We start from the raw sequence: 18,327 nt of genomic DNA, 5'->3' as shown, positions 1-18,327 counted from the left end.
AGCAACCTTTGCAAAGCAGGTGTGAGACATCAGTCCTTCAGCACAGCAGTTCTGCAAAGTGCAGAGCTTTCAGGATGCATGGAATTTCTTGTGTAAACACTCTGTATTATTTATATGTGTTGTCAGTGTTACTAAGTTGGACTAGATATTAGCTGAAGACCTTCTAGCTGACTGCAGGACGGCTCAGGCTGAGTGAGGCACAGTAGAGTGAGAAGGATGGAACAGACTGGGAAAGTAGAGATGTTTCTGTAGAAGCCCTTTTCAGTGCTTTTTGAAGGGGAGGAGTTGAGGTGAGAGGTGTCTGGGATGATCTGGCACAGTGATCTTTGCTGGCTGTTAGGGATGGCCATGCTGACCCAAATGGCAGATCCACTGAGGTTTCTGAGCTTGGAGGGCTGTGTTCTCCAGGGAAATGAAAGATGTGTGGACAGGTGCTGTTTTTTCAGACCACTACACCTCTAGTAGCTGGGGTTGGAGAGATAACTGAGGGCATATTGATGCTGGTATTTGGACTTGGGGGGGAGCACCTGCTGCAGGCTGAGTCTTTGCATGCTTAAATGATGGAGCACGTTATAAATAATACAGTAAAACTGCTGACATTCAAGTCACATTTCTGTGGTATTTCTCAAGGCAGTGATGTGATGAAGGATCCAGGTATGACCACTTTTCATCTTTCACTGGTCCCATCCCTCCCTCAAGAGAGAGATTTGATTTTTATGCCTATTGTAAATATAGACTTCTGAAAGGTCTAATTTAAAAGATGAAATCAAGTTCAATTTGGATTTAATTCAGACCTCTTTACACTTCAGTTCAAATGCTGTTTGGAAGGAATGGTTCCTTGTTATTGCTCATTAAATGTGGGACAGGTCATGTTTTACTGTCCTTTTTATGGTTGAGCCATTTACTGCGGCAGTGGCTTGGCCAGCAGTGTGATCATTTAATGACATTGTTTTTCTCTCTCTAAAAGACCTGAGCATTTTTCTTTGCAATGCAAATAATGAAGAGGTCTGGCATTTCCTGTCTAATGAAGCAAGGAAACCTTCAAGCTTCAAAATTTCCTGAAAAACAATATATGAAGAGCATGGCAGGAGATAGGTTTGGGAAGTACTTTTGTAGCTCTCAGTCCATGCTTTGCCGATGTTTCCTAGAGGGATGCTGCCCAGAATCTGAAATGGGATCCCTCACTCCTATGGTTGTATTGGGCTTGCATGACAAGGTTTTGGTAGTGTGGGGGCTACAGGGATGGCTTTAATGAGGATTTGCTGGGAGCTTCTTCATATCCAGTGGAGCCAATTCCAGCTGGCTTCAAGATGGACCCACCACTGCCCAAGGCCAAGCCCATCAGCAATGGTGGTAGCACCTCTGGGGTAACAGATTTAAGAAGGGAAAAAAGTTACTGCACAAGAGCAAATTGCAGCTGCAGAGAGGAGTGGGAACATGTGAGAGGAACAGCCCTGCAGACCCCAAGGTCAGTGCAGAAGGAGGGGCAGGAACTGCTTCCAGTACTGGAGCAGAGATTCCCCTGCAGGCTGGGATGCAGCCTGTGGTGGGGCAGCTGTGCCTCTGCAGCCCATGGAGTTCCACAGGTAAGCAGAGATCCACCTGCAGTCCATGGAGGAGCAGGGGTTTTCCCAATCTATTCCAGAACCTGCTGGTTATGAATGACCCAAACTCTCTAATATTTTTTATTATGCAAAGCATGACATTACATCTAAAGCATGTAATTGCTGGGGAACTTTTAGCCAGCCCTGCATGCTGTCTGTGTTGGACCATGAAGCTCGTGGCAAGATTATGGCACAGACTTTGGAGCACAAGATCAGGCCTCTTCTACTGTAGTGGAGCACATGAGTATGGAAGTCTCATGGGATGGTCAAGTGGGGACATCACCAGGGCTGCTTCTTGTTTCTCTGGTTTCTGTAGGTTCTTTAAACTCCTCCATGAGCAAACTTGAGAGAACTGAATTCATGATTCCTGTCTGATTGAAAGCATGCTCCCTTTAACTGCTCCTCCAGTAAAACTCCTCCCCTGCCTTGCCCCTCTGCTCAGACACCCTGACATGTGCTAGGCCTGATTTAGAGCTGCCTTTGTCAGACAGTGTCTTAAAACACAGATCAATGAAACAATAGAAAGCAATAGCCTGATGCTAATGAAACACATTGTAATTAGAGCTGGCTGGGAATTTTCCAGAGAAAACAGGGAAGAAGTGAATTCCCTGATACTGAACTATTTCACATGCCTCATATCCAGCACTCAGGATGGGGGCAGCTCTTTTCAGTTGCCCTTCCAAGCCAGAGTAACTGAGATCTAACCACCAGCTCAGAGAGTGACCAACCCTAACCCTTGGCCCTGAGCTTGTGTGTGTTCAAGGGCTAAGGAATCAAAAATCAAGCATTCTCTTATTTTCTGAAGCCACAAAATCCATCAAGGGTTATCAGGTAAAGTGGTATAACTTCTGGATCAGGTAATCTACAGGTCATAAATTGCTGGTGGCTGGGAAAGTGCATCAGGGAAACACTGCAGTAGGTTGGCTGAACTTCTTCTTGAAGCCTCTCTGTTGGAAATAGGCTATTGAGCTGATTGGATCCTTGCTCATTCTAATGCAAGAACCCAGGCAATGACTCAGAGAAGCTGAGATGATTTATCTTGGTTTAACCCCTCTTGAACTGTGTTCTGGGTGCTTTGTCTTAATCTGAACATGTGGTTGAAAGCTTTCACATTTCCTGTGGTGGTACTTTGGGTTTTTAAGCAGCACAAAGAATGATTTTGGGCAAACATGTAAATAAGGATCTGGCCTTCTGCAGAAGGCAGTTCTGATAAGAGCATCAGCTAAATCCCATTGACTTCACTTTTCAAATGCCAGTAGCAGAACCTGGCACCGTTCTATAAGTACTTAGATTGGACTTCACTGAGAGCTATGGCCTGGAGAACCTCATGCAGAAGTCCAGCATGTGACTCTTGTCCTTCTCTCCTTCTTTCAGATGGCCGTCCAATTGGTGTGGAGGGGATCCAGGTGCTGGGCACAGGAAACCTCATGATCTCAGACCTCACAGTGCAGCATTCTGGCATCTACGTGTGCGCTGCCAACAAACCCGGCACGCGGGTGCGCCGCACCGCGCAGGGCAGCCTCGTCGTGCAAGGTGAGCCACTGGGACCCTGAGGGCTTGGGTTGGACAAGTGCTGACTTCATCTCTGGTGGTACCAAACAAAGCACTTCTTCTCTGGACACGTGGTTTCCCAAGTGGGTGTGTGTCTGTGTCCCACACAGGTGAGTCACAACCAGGTATCATTCAGCTGAGGCATCAGCTGCATGGCCTGCAATGGTTTCCCACCCCATCACAGGCATTTCTTTGTCTTAGCAGACACTGGTTGTTACTTGTTATCAGACTTGTACATCTCAGCAGAAAACCTGAATTAATCTGCCAAATTTGTCTCATGGACACCTCTGAATGATAGATACAACTCTGGCAGTGATATCCAGCAGTGGATACCACTCACAGAGTATTGTTCTCCAACTGAAATGGCACCAGTAAGTCTAAAACCATTTCCTAAAAGTCTGTGAGATTGTTTCCTGTAGCAATTGACACTGTCTGAGCCCATTGCCATGACCTGAGTGAAGCACCCTTTGGGGGCCATGCCCATAGGATGCAAGTTGTTCCTCTTCCTGCAGCAACTGTCCTGAAATGCTACTTGTAAAGGGCAGTTCAGCCCAAAGCAGAGATCAGCACTAGGGAAAGCACACAAATCCTTTCCACATGCTCTGTGTGACCAGTCTCCATGGTGAGGGGAGCCAGGCAAGTATTTGTGAAGGCAAACCCAGCTGGCAGCATACTCTGAATGGCAGCAATTCGCCACTGATTACAGGCACTCACCTCCTCTTCAAGCTAGTCCACTTAAAGCATCTCACGCTCTCATCAGTTCACTCATTAACTATTGACTGATGATATCCTGAATCTAAAATTACACACCTCCTGCCGGAGCCGCTAATTGAACCTTTCGTGCTGCTGAGGGGGAAAGTGCCCTGCTCCAGCCCTGATGCTCACCCAGCTCCAGCCCTGATGTCACCTGACAGATCCTAGGAGTCGCTGGTGGTGATCCCACCAGCCATGGAGGAGCAATGTAGAAAGGCTGTGGAAAGGGCTGCCTGTGCCTTCTGAGCCCCAGGTGCTGATCAAACATGAGACAAGGTGAAAACTTGCTGTTTCTTTTGCTCTTGGATTTCTGGGTGAGCAGTGCAATGAGGGGACTTCCCAACTGGCACAGCTATGAATCCCCTTATTAAGAAACATCAATCCTGGCACTAAGAGCAACCTCTCTGTACTGATACAAACCCTTTAGAGCTGCTGCAGGACAGCTCTGAACATGGTGCATGTAGGAGAGGTCTCCTAAGCCCAAGTGCCAAGCTGATGTCCAGGAGGCAGGGAGGCAGACCCAAAACAAATTACTTGGAAAATCTATGAAGTTGTAAAAATACAGCCATTGAATACAGTTGACTGCTCGTGTTAGCAACTGAATGATAGGGTGAAAGGTAGCACAGCTTCTTATTGCTGCAGATTGGCAGTTCTTAGTCTTTCTGGAGATTAGAACATCAGCTCTCGAAGAGCTGGTCTAGTGCTGGAGTTCAGCTGCCGTAGAATTACTGTGGATTTTCTCCTGGGGAGCAAAGATAAGAATTTGTGCATAAAATGTTACTCACGGGGCCATTGGAGCCCAGTCTTTCTGTGGAAAGGGGATGCTCTTGTATTCAGCCTCAGCAGAGAAGCTGCCAGTGGCATGGAGAAGTGTGGCCAGTGTGTCCTTGGAGTAGCCATTAGACAGGACCTGCAGTGTCCAGGACCCCAGTCTGTATTGCCCATCCTTAAAATGCTTCATGTTTTTTAAGGGAATGTTCCCCAGTCAGGGTAACGGCAGACCCCGGCTAGGCAGCTGAGCTCATCCCAGGTTTGCTCACCCTCCCTCTGGAAGCAGTTTTTCCTGCCTCTGCATCTTATTTTGCCTGAATTTTCCAGCTGAGAGGTACAAATGATTGCTGTTCAGGTTCGTCTGTGAAGAAAACAGCGATAATGACTGACATGGGAGACTGTGGGTTTTATCTTTGTCAAGATGTCAGCGATGCAAATTACATCCGTAAAGAGAAGAAAAGCAAAGAGCGCTTTATCAAAAGCCTGGTTGGAGAGGAAGTTAGCACAGGGCTAGGACAATACGACATCCTCAAAGCACACCAGGCCAGGTACTTGCTGCCTTTATGCAGGGGCCCTTGAAGTGCCTGGAGGCACAAATTAACTTGCCCCATGTCTTTTGAAGGAGGGACGTTTTATGGGTGGGAAACTGGAGGAGAAAGGGCGATGTTTCCTGTTGTAAGGCAGGGAGTTAGCGGGAGGCTGGAACTGAGACCCTGTCCTCCCTCCTGCTGCCAGCAGTGGTCCTTGTTCCATCCAGCAGCTGCGTGGGCAGAGGTGTCCCAACACAAGGCTCTGCTCTTCCTCCAGCAGTAATGTCCTTTCCATTGCAGGTTTTCCTTCAGATAATCTAACACCATTGTATTATCTTCCTGGGAATTCCTCCTCCCTCCAGAGTAGAAGGCGTCAATCCCCCACTCCTTCCCTCCCTGCCCTCCCTTGGCCACTTAGGCTCCTTTGATCTCTTTTGTAAGGTTCTCACACAAGAAAGTTTCCATTTTCCCTTCAGATCCTGGCACAGCCATTTGAATATTGCTTTGTGCTGGGCTTCGAATGAAAGTCTCACGGGGGGAGTTGTCGAAGGGCCGAATGCGGTGCTGGCTGAAACCGAGGGTATGCGTGTGTGTGAGGGGAGGGAAGAGCAGGATTCGGTGGCAAGGAAAAAAATATATCAAAGCACTTTCCCTCTACCTCCTGCGCAATCTTTTGTGCTTTATTATGTGTTTGGTGTCATAACAAACTGATGGGCTGTGAATGGCCAGATGGTCACCAGTGTTCTCCACTCCACGCTTCATTTCCTCCTGAAAGCTATGCAGAAAAATGAGATCCCATCTCATAAATGAGGGCCCATCTTAAGGACATGGGTTTGAAGGCTCTGCTGACAATACCCGCCTTGTTCGCCTTGCTTTCTGTTGGCAGGACTGGGCAGCGCTCCTTGGTCCAGCAGATCTGGCCACCGCTGCGCTTCCTGATGTTTCTTCCATCGTTCTTGCTTGCTGGCATCACAAGTCTTGGCTGCGGGGTGGAATTCAGCAGCAGATGTATTGCAGTTGCTGTGGTTTAGGCTCTGTGGTACTTGGTTTGTCCTTGAGTTTAGCCCTAAATTCATTCTGCAAACCAGCTTCAATACATGCTGTGTGAGTCAGTGTCTCCCATGGAGCAGTTCCATTCCTGTCCACATTTTCCTTCTCCAGAAAAGGATGTGTGTGATCCCTCTGGAGCATTCTTCCAGGACCACACTTGTGGGTGACATTGGAACATATCCTGCTGGTGTGGAGCTCCAGCACCTTGCTGGGACAAGAATTTCATGAGGGCTGAAGGACAGGCTCTATTGACAGCACCCTTGAGTGTTCTCTGTCTGTTTTCCAGGGGACATGGGCACAGTTTCCATCTTTGGCCCTTGCAGCCCCATCACTGCTACTGTAAGTTACTCAAGTAAACATCTGAGCATCCTCTATAGTGAACAGAGAGAAGCCAAGTGAGCAGCAGTTGTCTTAAATCTTCTGTCACCATTGCTGTGCTTGACTGACTTCCCCACTGACCTGACTTCTCCTTTTTACCCTTATTGTGGGTGCTAGTAGCCTAATTTATGAGGTTTTGTTGTTTCCATGTTATTCTTCCTTCTTTTCACCCCAGCTTCCCTCCCCAACCCTGCCACTTTGTCCACTTGAGAATTAATGACACTTCACACTGTGATGCAAGAGGCACGGATTGGTCTGGCACCAGAGCATTGGCTGTCAGTGCTTCCTCATCCTTGGTATCTTCTCAGTGACCTGTCAGTGCTCCCTGATCCTTGGGACCTTCTGTGAGCCATCAGGCACTGCCATAAGCACCACACTACAACCTCATGGCAAGGACAGCAAAGCTCCCCCATACCTTGGGGGACACACTGGTGGCTGGTCCCTGTTGACATGTCCCTAAAGAGATGGAGCCCATCTGGGTCTCTGTTAGAACCTGCTGTTGCAGTGCATCTCCATGCTATCACAGTTTGCTGAGCACAGTAAAAGCTATTGAATCACTTTGTTAGCAATTCTGGGGGTGGTATTAAGTGTTATTGCTTTTTGATACCAATGTCAAGTCTTTAAATATTCATTAAAACTGCATGATCCCCTCCCTCCTATTAAGTCCTGAATAATCAACGCTCTGGTTACCAGGGCTGGATCCTGCCCACTCCTCCTTGCCAGGTTTGAATCCTCTGCTCTTAACAGTGATCTCCATTAATACCTTTATTAAAATCTTAATGGAGGGCTGAGAAATGCTTCCTCTGGCTGCCTGCGATGGTCTTTTGGCATGTAGTGTGGAAGGGGCAGAGGTGTTCAGGCCACTGTGCCTCCATGCAGGGTGGGATGGGCCCTGACAAGATGCTCTATTAATTATGAGTGATGAGGAGGGTGAAGGGCTGGCAGCGGGCAGGACTTGGCTGAAGGCAGGCCTGGCAGCAGGCAGGGTTGGATTCTGCTCCTTTCCCACTAACCCAGGGTGGCAAACTATTGGATCCTGTCAAAATCATCTGGAAGGGCAGGGGAGGGGACCTAGGAAAGGAGAGGAGATGTTTTTCTGCCCGGGAAAGGAGCCATTTGCCCTGAGTCCACACAACAGCAGTTGCCTGAGGGCGTCTTCCTTGGGGCACTGGTTATGAACACCAGGTCGGATGCATCCTGGTCCAGGTAGCAGAGGGGCACCCACTCAGTCTACGTCCTTTAAACTCCATCTGTTCCCAGACCACATCCTTCTGACTTCATGGGTTTCTGTTTTGACCTGAGCCATTTGGCACTACAGCTTCACACTGTTGAGATCTGAACAGGTCAGAGCAATGCCTGGGGAAAGCCAGGAAGAGCAGGAACAGTGGAAGGGCAATCTGTGTCTTGCAACAAGGGATGCCATGGAACAGGGGACAGCTCAGCACAGCAGAGGTGGGAACCTGCTCCCCAGAGAGTTTAAGCAAGTTAAGCAGGGGCTGGGGTTTTGATCTGGTTGTGTTTAGCAAGGCAGCAAAGAGGGAGAATGGCAGAGGGGAGCAGGGACCTGAGGAACCTGTGGGGCTGTGGCACTGAACAGTGTCACTGGCACCGAGCCAGCGGCCGCAGCTGCACATTTGTTACACCAAGTCACATGCGACACTGCTCCAATTACTCCCTCTTGACACGGGCTAATAAGGGAGGATAAGGAGAGCTGGTGGTTCCAGAAGGGTTATGCTGGATGCTTCTTTCCATATTTCAACTTTGTTTCTGCTGGAACAAACAGTGGGTTTGAGATTTGATGAAGCGAGGGGGAGGCAGAGGCAAAGAGCCAAAAGGATCTTTAATGAAGCTGCAGCGAGGAGCTGGAAGGTGGCTGTGCCCTTCCTTGGCACCATGGGTTTGCACCTGCGAGTGCTGTGGGTGCAGCTCAGCAGCTCAGATGAAAGCAGGGAGGTGCAGCCATTTGCAAAATAATTGCTCCTGCAAAACTGCGCCAGCACAAAGCGGGGGGCGGGAGGCTGAGGAAAATCAAGTCTCTAATGCTCTCACTGTACACCACAAAGGGGCCATTCATGGCAGGGAAGAGGGGTTTTCCCCCTGTTTATTCTTGCTTCTAACTTTTATTGAACCCATCCTGAATTTTGTTTTAATCTGTAAGTCTAGAGCAAAAACATAGAAGGGAAGTAAAAGAGCAAGAGATTGATTGTCACATGGGGAAGTTCGGCAGGAGATTCTGGAAGTACATGTCCATTGGGTTTCTGGGATCAGGTGCATTAGTGGAGCCGAGCGCTGACAGTGGTGGCCTGACAATAAACTTTGCTAGCAGATACCCTGTACCAGTAACGTAAGTCAGACCTGCCATGCTCCACTTCCCTCTGATTATTAAAAATGAAGGAGGGGGCTCCTTCAAGGGAGACGGGCTCTGTGATGAATTTCTCTGTCTTCCTGCTTGGAGGACTTAGAATCTGCACAACTGGGCTTTTATTCTCACACAAGCACCTGTCCCTGCAGTTTGGCTGGGTTACAGCAGTAGCCTTGCTCTTCCCTTACCTGCACACATCTGGGAAAGAGCTTTATCCCCCGCAAAATGCTGCAGCAAACCCCAAGGGGTGTTTTGGCCATGAACCACAAGACTCAACTCTTGCATCCCACTTGCAGCCTGGCCACTCCTCAGTATATTTTGCTGGACAAGTTTGCTCCCTTCTCCAATCCCATAATCTCTGCTGGTGGCACAGCCCACCAACCCCATGCTTGGAAAATGACAGTGAGTGGCTCTGAACGTGTCTCCCTCGGTAATCTTTCTTTTGTCAAAAAAATTTAATGTCAGCCATCCGTTATGTGATGTTAGTCAGTAAATTTATTATGGGCCTGTGCCTCTTATCTGTTTGTCTTCATTGTGTCTGCTGCCAGTTCCACCTGATTTTAGGTTTCAGTAGCAACATGGAGTATATTTATCACTTTGCCCTTTGAAGCAGAACTGCTTGAATAATCTCACTTATTTGGCAGTGTCTGTCAGGCCCTGCTTTCTGCAGGCTGATACGCTGGTTTATTCTGATAAATGATTTAAAATCTAATTTGAGCTGCTGGAAGGAGAAGAAGATCGCTTTCTGTTATGAAATGTTATTGCCAAAGGTGAAGACATTTGGTAGCAAGGTGAGCAGCAGTTACAGGCATGGTGTAGTCTGCCAAGCTTGGCAGGACCCCAAGGGTCCCAGACCGAAGATCTGGGGTAAAAAAGGTTCCCCAATCTCTTGCTAACAGGAAAAATTGGCAGCAAATCTGGTATTTCCTGGGGAGAGAACACCCTGCCAGATTGCTGTATGATATCCATACATTTCTTTCCATTTCAAGCAGTTTGCTAATGCCATTCAGGTCCTTTGGACAAAGCCAGAGTGTTGCTTCAGCTCTGCCACTGAGGAAAACAGCACATCTCCCCAGTGTCAGCACTGGGGTTGCTTTCCGTGGAAGACCAGGGAGAGGTGAAGGGGCTTAAAGCTTGGTCCCATTTGTCTGAACCCTGCAGGACTCATCTCAGCTTTCCATCACTTCTGATCGGGCCTTCAGGTGCCTCTTGTGAAGCCATGAGTGCCGAGGTGGGCAACCAAAAAAGCAGCATTGCATTGTTTACAGACACACCATCCAAACAAGAGTTATCTTTGTTACACCAAGTCACATGCGACATGGGCTGTGGGTTGGCCAAGTATCCCATGTTCCCAGGCAGACAATGCTTATTTACAAGGTGGATTTTTTGTACCAGGATAAAGTGGGATCATCATGACTTTTCTCACCCTCTTTCTCCTTCCTTCTCTCAGCCCCAGCAGAGTTTGTGCAGCATCCCCAGTCCATTTCCAGACCAGTGGGGACTACTGCCATCTTCACATGTGTGGCCCAAGGGGAACCCCCTCCCCAGATCACGTGGCTAAGGAATGGGCAGATCCTGGAGACCAGCGACCACATCAAGCTGAAGAATAACAACAGGTAAGTCCTGGTGCACTGGGCTCTGACACCGCTGTGGAAATGGGAGTGGGAGAGAGGTTAGTTTGCTTTCTGCATAACAAAGAGCTGATGTGAAGGTGGCAGTGTTCTGAAGCAGATCTGTGGATTCAGCTTAGGCTTTGATAAACTAAAACACTGCTTCAGTCCTGCTGGCTGCACCTTACAGTCTTACATTTTGGTGCTCCGTGATTTTTTGTGCCATGACATCAGCATTAGACTTTGTTGATGCAGGAACCCAGGAAAAGTTTCTCTTTTGTCCTGATCATCATCTGGGTATTTCTGGAAGGGCTAAATGTTGTTCCTGGAGCTGACAGGGACCACATTCACTCCTCAGTGGAGGAAATGTGCTTTAACGCCTGAACATTAACCTGCCTGGGTGTGCAAATGCAAATACATTAGAAATAATACTTGTGTGGAGCCTGACTTTCACTAAACTTTAGCCTTCTATCTCACCAGGGAAGAGTGTATTCTCTAAGCTCTAAATAACTGCATTTTCCTGTGAGGGGATGGGGATGTTTGTACTGAGGAAATGATGCACTTAGTGTGAAAATTACCAGTCGACAATGTAGTTTCTATGGAAATAGCATGAAAAAATACACTACAAAATAATAGCACCTGTGTTGTAAACTTGAAGTATTGGTAGAGGTTTGTGCTCTGTGGTGTCATATAGCTGCTCTCTATATTAACAAATGTGTCTCAGGAAGGCAAGTATCCAGCCTTGCTGGAGGGTCTGGACCTCCAGTTTAGACAGTTGGGAAGTGCTGTGCAGGCACCATGGTTTGTTCCTCAGGGGACAAGAGTGAGTTTATTTTTCTGAGTGTCTATATAATGTGGCTTTTTGTTTTCTCATTTGAGGGGTTTTTAAAGCTTTGTTACACGAGTGATGGAAGGATGTGTGATGCGAGAAGGTGTGAGTGGTAATAAAATCATCTCAGTCAGTAGAGGTTTTCTCCAAACTGGAAATTTTTAAAGCTTCAGGAAACTTTGTATGTGCACATACAGATGACACTCACTTCAGGCTTGTGGTCTTCTAGTTCATGGCATGGCTTTCTGAGGCATGTCTGCCCTCTATGGTATGAACAGAGCAGAAGGGATAGGAGGGAAATTAGTGCATCCCCTTTTATTGATGAGATAGCCAAGTCAGAAGTGATGAAGTCCAAGTGGTCATTAAATCCATGGCAAAACTGACACTGAATCCAGCTGTGTGTCTCGCCCAGGTATCTTCCCTGTGAAACCATTCCTCTTCACTGCTTGAGAAGAGCTGGAGTTGGGTCTTTGGTCATGGTCCTGTCTCCTTGCCAGGTCCCTGTGCCTGAAGCTGTGCTACCCATGCACATGAACTGCAACTTCGTGAACATTACTGTAATCATTTTCTTATGGGAATCATTTAATGCAATTTTGCATCAGCCTTTTCCACAGCGAGCTGAATGATCAGATTACAGCATCTGGCATAGGCTGAGGGAGCTCAGCCCATTCCTGGGGCTCAGCTGACACGTGGCATCTTCTTAAGCTATAGTAACAGGATTGTAAAGCTGAGCCCTCAGGCTGCCATACTCGACAGTGTTGAACTTTTGTCTTCCTTCACACTAGTCTTGCTCCACTCCAACTGCCAGCTCTAGGCAAGTGGCCATGCCTAGTGGTTTCCAAAGCTGTCGGTCTGGAAAATGCCCTCACTGGTGCAGCAGGGCTGGGAGCTCCATGAAGTGGAGGAGACACATCAACGGATGATGTTTTCCTGAGCTTTTTCAAGTTTGCCCTTTGTTTTCCTCTCATGGGCATGACTAAGTGCTGTAACCCACTTAGTTCCAGGCAGAATCAGTTTGTGGTTATGTCTTGGATTTATCAGTCTGTTGCACTTGGAAAATACTTGTCTGTGTAAAGATGGATCTTGAATCTACCAGTAATGAATCTACTAAACTGCACTGTGAGCTTTTTAATTAGATTACATGGTTTCCTAGAAAATTCATTTGGATTAAAACTCTGCTTAATATTGCCATAGAAGTCTGAATTCCCCCTAAGGAATTTTTAGGAAAAAAAAAGAAGTAAATCATCCCAAAACATCATGTGCTAATTGACTGCAAAATGTGTCATTAGGAGCAACTTCATTTTTGCAAATTAACACAGCCAAAAGTGAGGTCCAGACCTGCAGAAGATGGTGTGCTCGAGATGCTGCTCTGCTCCTGAAAGCTTGAGGCCCTGTGGCAGCAGCACAAACCCACAGCCAATGGATCTGTTGCTTCCCAAAGTTGTGAAGGGCCCTTTTGCATCTGCCTCATGCCACGCTATCTCTCATATACAGTAACTGCAAATCCAAGGAGAGCAAACCCCACAAGGTGAGGGGACTCCAGAAGCCCTTCATTGCTGGGATGCAGCTTCAGGACTGGATTCACTGGAGAGTGGATGTGGCTGCTGGTACAACATCAGACATTCACTTGCTAAGCAACTTCCAGGCTTTCAGCACAGTAAAATCAGCCTCACAGGCTGCGTCCAATAAATATCTCATCCCTCGTGGTCCCTCAGACATGAATTCCCATCACCTGATGTGTTGACGGTTTCTGGGCACATTAGCATTAAAGATCAGCCTTCTGCTGTGCCCTCTCCAGAGGTGGTTGTTATGTTTTCAAAATGCCAGCTGTGTGGGAACAAAATAGCCAATCGATGATTAGCAAAAAAATCAAAAGCAGTTCTGGGATAGCGGATAATTGTTAATGAAAAATGCATGAAGGCTCAGGCATAGGGAATTGTGGGCTTTTCCATTAAAAGCTGTGAATAAAAATGACTGAAGGAGCTGACGATGGGGCTGCCTTGCCATGCAGCCCCTGGGCTTGGGATGCAGCCGATTGCTGTCGGGGTGATACTGTGCTGAGCCAAGCTCTCTGAGGGAGAAGCTGATGGAGCCTTTTGGACTTAGGTGCAGCTATCCCCATGTCCAGCAGTGGCAGGGTCTGTCCCTCTGTGCTGATCAGAGATGCCCATGTTGCTCTTGGAGTGATTCTGATCAATCATGGTCCAAAAGCCTGAGAGGTATATGGGAAATTTCTAGCAAAATTTGCACCCAGCATCACCAGACCATCCAAAAGGTGGAGTATTGCTGCCGAAGGAAGGTGTGGTTACTGGCCAAGTTAACCGTGGGCTTGTGTAAAAGTATGTTTCTAGCTTATTACTTCAAAATTTACAAGCAAGCATGAAATAGTCCCTGAATTACCACTGTGAAAGGTTTATTGCTTTTCTTCCTTTGACCTAGTCAGGTTCAGGGGGGTAATTTTCAGCCTGGAAGTGTATCACACTGTGGGGTTTATATTGCCATAATAGCAAGGAACAAAGGCCAACATCTTCAGAGAAGGCAGGCTCTAAATATTGATTTTCCAAGAAGATTTTATTTACAAATTGTAATTAAGGGACTTCATTTGTTCCATCAGAAAAAGGCTTTGTTAGAATTTGGGCTCAGGTGGCATTTGCTCTCCTTGGTGACTTTTGCTTGTGAACTGTCCCCTTTTTAAATTCTTCCTCACTGGTTTGCACTAGGTTTAGTGCTCTGGAAATGTCTCCCTTTCAGGGCCATGAATGTTCAAGGTTCATCAGGGGAAATACTCCTTTGTAAATAAACATCAGGACAGCTTTGCTCTTCTTGCACTTCTCATGCTGTTAAATCCCAGTGCAGGTACAGAGAGGGGTCTTCAAGCACAAACATCCAAGCACTTGGGACCAGACAGCCCTTCTGGTACTAAACCCAAGGAAACCAGAGCCTGTCATTCACAAGGTGGCTTTTTTTCTATAAACCCTACATTAGCTGGGTGTGGAAAGGTGCAGATGGGTTTGTACATCCCTTCATGGTGCACAATCCCCACAAACACTTCAGTTTGTAGGGTTTTGGACCACATAAGGGAGGACAGGCAAGCCTGAAGTTCCTTATGCTGTGAGTTTGCAGACAGTTGTGATTGAGGGAAGGGTGCTCTATAGCAAATCATATTTCAGTTCCCAGAAGCACGGCAAATAAGTACGTGGAGGATGGGTATGTGAACCACCTGCTCCTGATTTAAGCATAATTTATGGGTTTGACTTTGGAAGACACATGGAAATGGCCTTTGCAATGAGGATCTCTGCACAAACGCCCAAAGCCCCGCTAAGCAGTGGGGAATCAGCATGATCCCTGCACCAAGCAGCGATCCTGTGCTGGGACCACACAGCCGTATCCCACAAAAAGGACCTGCAGCAGCCCTGGATCAGCCAACAGCAACAGGGATCAGTCTCTCCTTCTCATGTGGCTGTGATTATTTTGCTGCCAAGTTGCCTGTGTAATTTCTCTGTGTGCTGCTCCACTGAGCTGCTCTTGAAGTGCATCGAGTCAGGAGTTTAAGTGCTTGTTCCAACTGTTGCACACAGCAAAATCCATCAGCAGAGAATAGTCCTTACACAGGAGGCTTTGAGGCAGGACTGAGCCCATAGTGGTGCAGCCTAAAATTAGTCTCCCCTGAATTAGCCTGGGTTGTTTTCTTCTCCAGCATCTGTGCTGCTTGCTGGGAAAAAGGTCTGGGGGACTTTCCATTTAGCAGTAAAGAGCTCTCCCCAGAGTCTGCATTTGCAGTCCTACCAATATAGGCTCTGTCCTCCCTTCCAGTAGCTTTTCCTGAGATATTTTTTTGCTTCCCCATGGTCCTGATGATGTAAACACTGCTCTGCTTCCTGGGGCAGGATTCACTTAAGCCTGTGATTGTACTCTGTGGCTCATAAAAACAGACTGAGTGGCTGGGACCAGCAACATCGTTCCAGAAGCTGCTCTTGAGTGAGTCTGAAGTCACAAGATTGGGCTGGTATCCTGGCCAGTGGGCTGCAGTACCTGCAAAATAGAAACCAGTCCTTCTGCATAACCCAACCCAATTTCACCTAGGATACTCTGTACGATATTTAATTTCTAGATATGTAAGAATATGCATATGGAGGGCTGGGAATGATATGCAGTGTCCCTCTGGGTTGCTGAGTGTCACTTCTCAAACTTTGCACCTTATTTTCAGCCTGTGTGAGGCAACCTTCAGAATACAGGACATTTCTACAAAGCTGAGGGGCAAAGGGTCCTTCCCTGTGCGGCATGGGCCGGCAGCCCAGGAGCAGATCATTCAGTGCAGCACAGCACAACACAGGCCGTGACAGAAACAGAGCAGGGATGGGGCACCTGAATGTGGCATTGGTGGCTTTCTGTATCTGCTGGCACTCAGAATGCTGTCCCTGCTACCACAGCCTGAAATTAATGCCTCTGCATTAATTTCATCACACTCCCTCCTTTGTGCGCCTGTGCGCACGCAAGGCTGATGCCCTCCCAGATGGGCCCCTCTTCTTTGTGCTGCTGAATCGATGAAGAGGCTTCCTTCAGTTTGCAGACTTTTTCAGAGGAGCCTTTGGAAAGCCGATCTCCGGTCACCGGCCTGGACCCCTGACCTGAGCCAGATCAGTCATCCTGATTGCCTATGAACTGGGAAGACAGCTTGGGAATACTTTGGCTTTCAAGCAGCGGAGGCCTCTCGTTTCAGCTCAGCCGGGTGTGAATCTGCAGCAACTCCTCTCCCCACTTCCATCAATGCCTGTCAGGGCATTGTGTGGAGATGTGATGGAGCCCTTGGCTCGCCGAGAGGCTCTGGTGACCAGCAGAAAGCCTTCTGGCATCTCGCCTCGTCTGACATGCTCGCGGCACTGCCAGTCTGGCACTCGCGGGAAAGTTTTCCAGCAGCAGATGTCCCAAAGTGACAGATTTTTTTTTTTTGTGTTGACGGGAAGAAATAAAAGGACACTGCATATTTCAGATGGTTGATGCACAGAGACACTCTGTGCCTTCTCACACGGCAACTAAAGATTTTCCTTTTGTTTGAGCTTTCTTAAAAAAAAGACAAAAAGCAGCAAAACCTGGGAGTGAACACTGGCCCTGCTGCACCACATCCTCCACATGCTGGAAGGTGATGCAGTGGGTGAAGGCAGGAAGAATTTGTCCATAGTTAAGGTGGACATAGATGCACAGCAGAGATAATCAGCTAGGGTGATGCTGGAGTTCAAGTAACTCACTTCCAGGTCCCACCCCGCTCATGGTAGCTTATGCCAGGACTTGCAGGAAGCCTCCTTTGGAGATCTGCTGGTGGGTGTCAGAGGGACCCACCCGAGAGAGAAAACCTTTTTTCCCATGGAGCTAGTGTTTAGATGCTGGGCATTCTGTTCACCAGCTTCTCCATGCTCTTATAAATCTCTGTTTTAGTGTCCCTTTGCCTGCGTGTCATTCCAGTTAACGTGGGCACCAGGCTGCCAAGGGTCTCATTGCTCAGCACAAGGAAATCTCAATGAAAAGGAACTTTTTGAAGCCTGAAGCAAGTTTCCAGCTACGTGCCATGCCAACTTTGCAGAAAACACTGTATTTATTTCTTTTGACTTGACTGTGCATGGCAGAGACTCCACTAAACTCCAGGTCCCAGTGGCCAAGTGCCATCCATCCAGGACCACTGGCATGCTGCAAATCATCTGTGTCCCACATGAGGAGAGAGAAGTCTTTGGCCCCAGAATCATAGCACTGCCATCAGGCTCCTTGCACTGCATTTCAGCCTAGCTCCCCTCTTCCTTCCTCCACGTCTTTTCCTCTCTCTGTGCAAAGCAAATAAATGCACCTAGAGGCGATGGAGCCTAAATACTCCTTGTTCCAGATCTGCTTTGTGCTTGGGAAGCTTAAGGTTACTCTTGACCCATGTGCCAGCCCGGCCGGGCTGCTCTGGGTGCCCAGATGCACAGCAGCCACATGGAAATAATCCCTGCATTGACAGGGCAGAAGGAAGTGCTGCTGCTCCTTCCACGCATCTGTTTTGTGCAGGGCTGGGAGTGCAGCTCTCGGATGGTGTAATCCTGCCTTCTGCCATCTGTCCTCACAAGAGTCAGTCCTTGTTGACACAGCTGAGCCACACATCGGGTCCTTCCTCCCCATGCCCTCTCCCAGCTCTGCCTTTCTCCTTCCATTTAATCAGATACATTGAGCCTGTGGCTATGAGAGGAGCTTAGGGATGACTCTCGAAAATCACCGTATCAGCTGAAACCATCACATTTGATATTCCATTTACAATGTTTCCAAGGAAACAAAGGCACAGGACATAAATAGATGACTGTTAAACGTTTGCTCACTCACCATGGCCCCCGATAATTTGCAAGGCAGAAATAGGAATGTTAAATCAACAGCAATAATAAATTTTAATATAGGAAGACCAATATTTTGCTGCAATTAGAAGAAGTATTTGTTCTGACATACGGGCAGGCAGTGGCAGGTTACTTATCATTTCCACTTCCAATGTTCAATTTTTCATTTACATAAAAGGCAGCTTTGATTGTGATTCCCAAAAAGCCATGAAGGGCCCCTTGCACCAGCAGGGATGCTTGGGATTTACTCATGTGCAGTCAGGTTCCAAGTCAACCTGGAATTCACTGCAGGAGAAGAAAGTAATTCTCCTTAAAAACAAGTAGTGGATGTGGATTTGGTTAGGTGTGGGTCATTTCTTACAGAAAAGTAGGAAAAAGCTCATGTGAGCTTCTGAAGTTTTCCCAAGGATGTCCTGTGTGTGACAACACCCTCCCAGCACCAAAGGCACTGTAAGCAGATTTTACCATAACCTGAGCTGCTGCCTCAGAGTTGGGTAAAAAACATCTCCAGTGTCAAATCTGCCTTTCCAGCTCCA

The 18,327-nt window shown here is 47.7% G+C and overlaps 1 protein-coding gene across 1 annotated transcript in view; it reads left to right on the top strand.

Annotated features, from left to right (window-relative positions):
- Window positions 1-18,327, top strand: part of IGDCC3 (immunoglobulin superfamily DCC subclass member 3) — a gene marked incomplete at both ends in the record, with an annotated part of 97,112 nt that overhangs the window by 69,454 nt on the left and 9,331 nt on the right. Inside the window, 2 exons of the mRNA XM_082290384.1 lie at window positions 2,979-3,137; window positions 10,450-10,615. Coding sequence (XP_082146510.1) covers window positions 2,979-3,137; window positions 10,450-10,615 — 325 coding nt within the window. The remainder of the gene's footprint in view (window positions 1-2,978; window positions 3,138-10,449; window positions 10,616-18,327) is intronic.

The sequence above is a fragment of the Coloeus monedula genome (genome assembly GCF_965178545.1).
Source record: "Coloeus monedula genome assembly, chromosome: 14".
Taxonomy (NCBI): Eukaryota; Metazoa; Chordata; class Aves; order Passeriformes; family Corvidae; genus Coloeus; species Coloeus monedula.
Note: the sequence above shows the minus strand (reverse complement) of the source record. Positions and strands in the feature narration are given on the sequence as shown.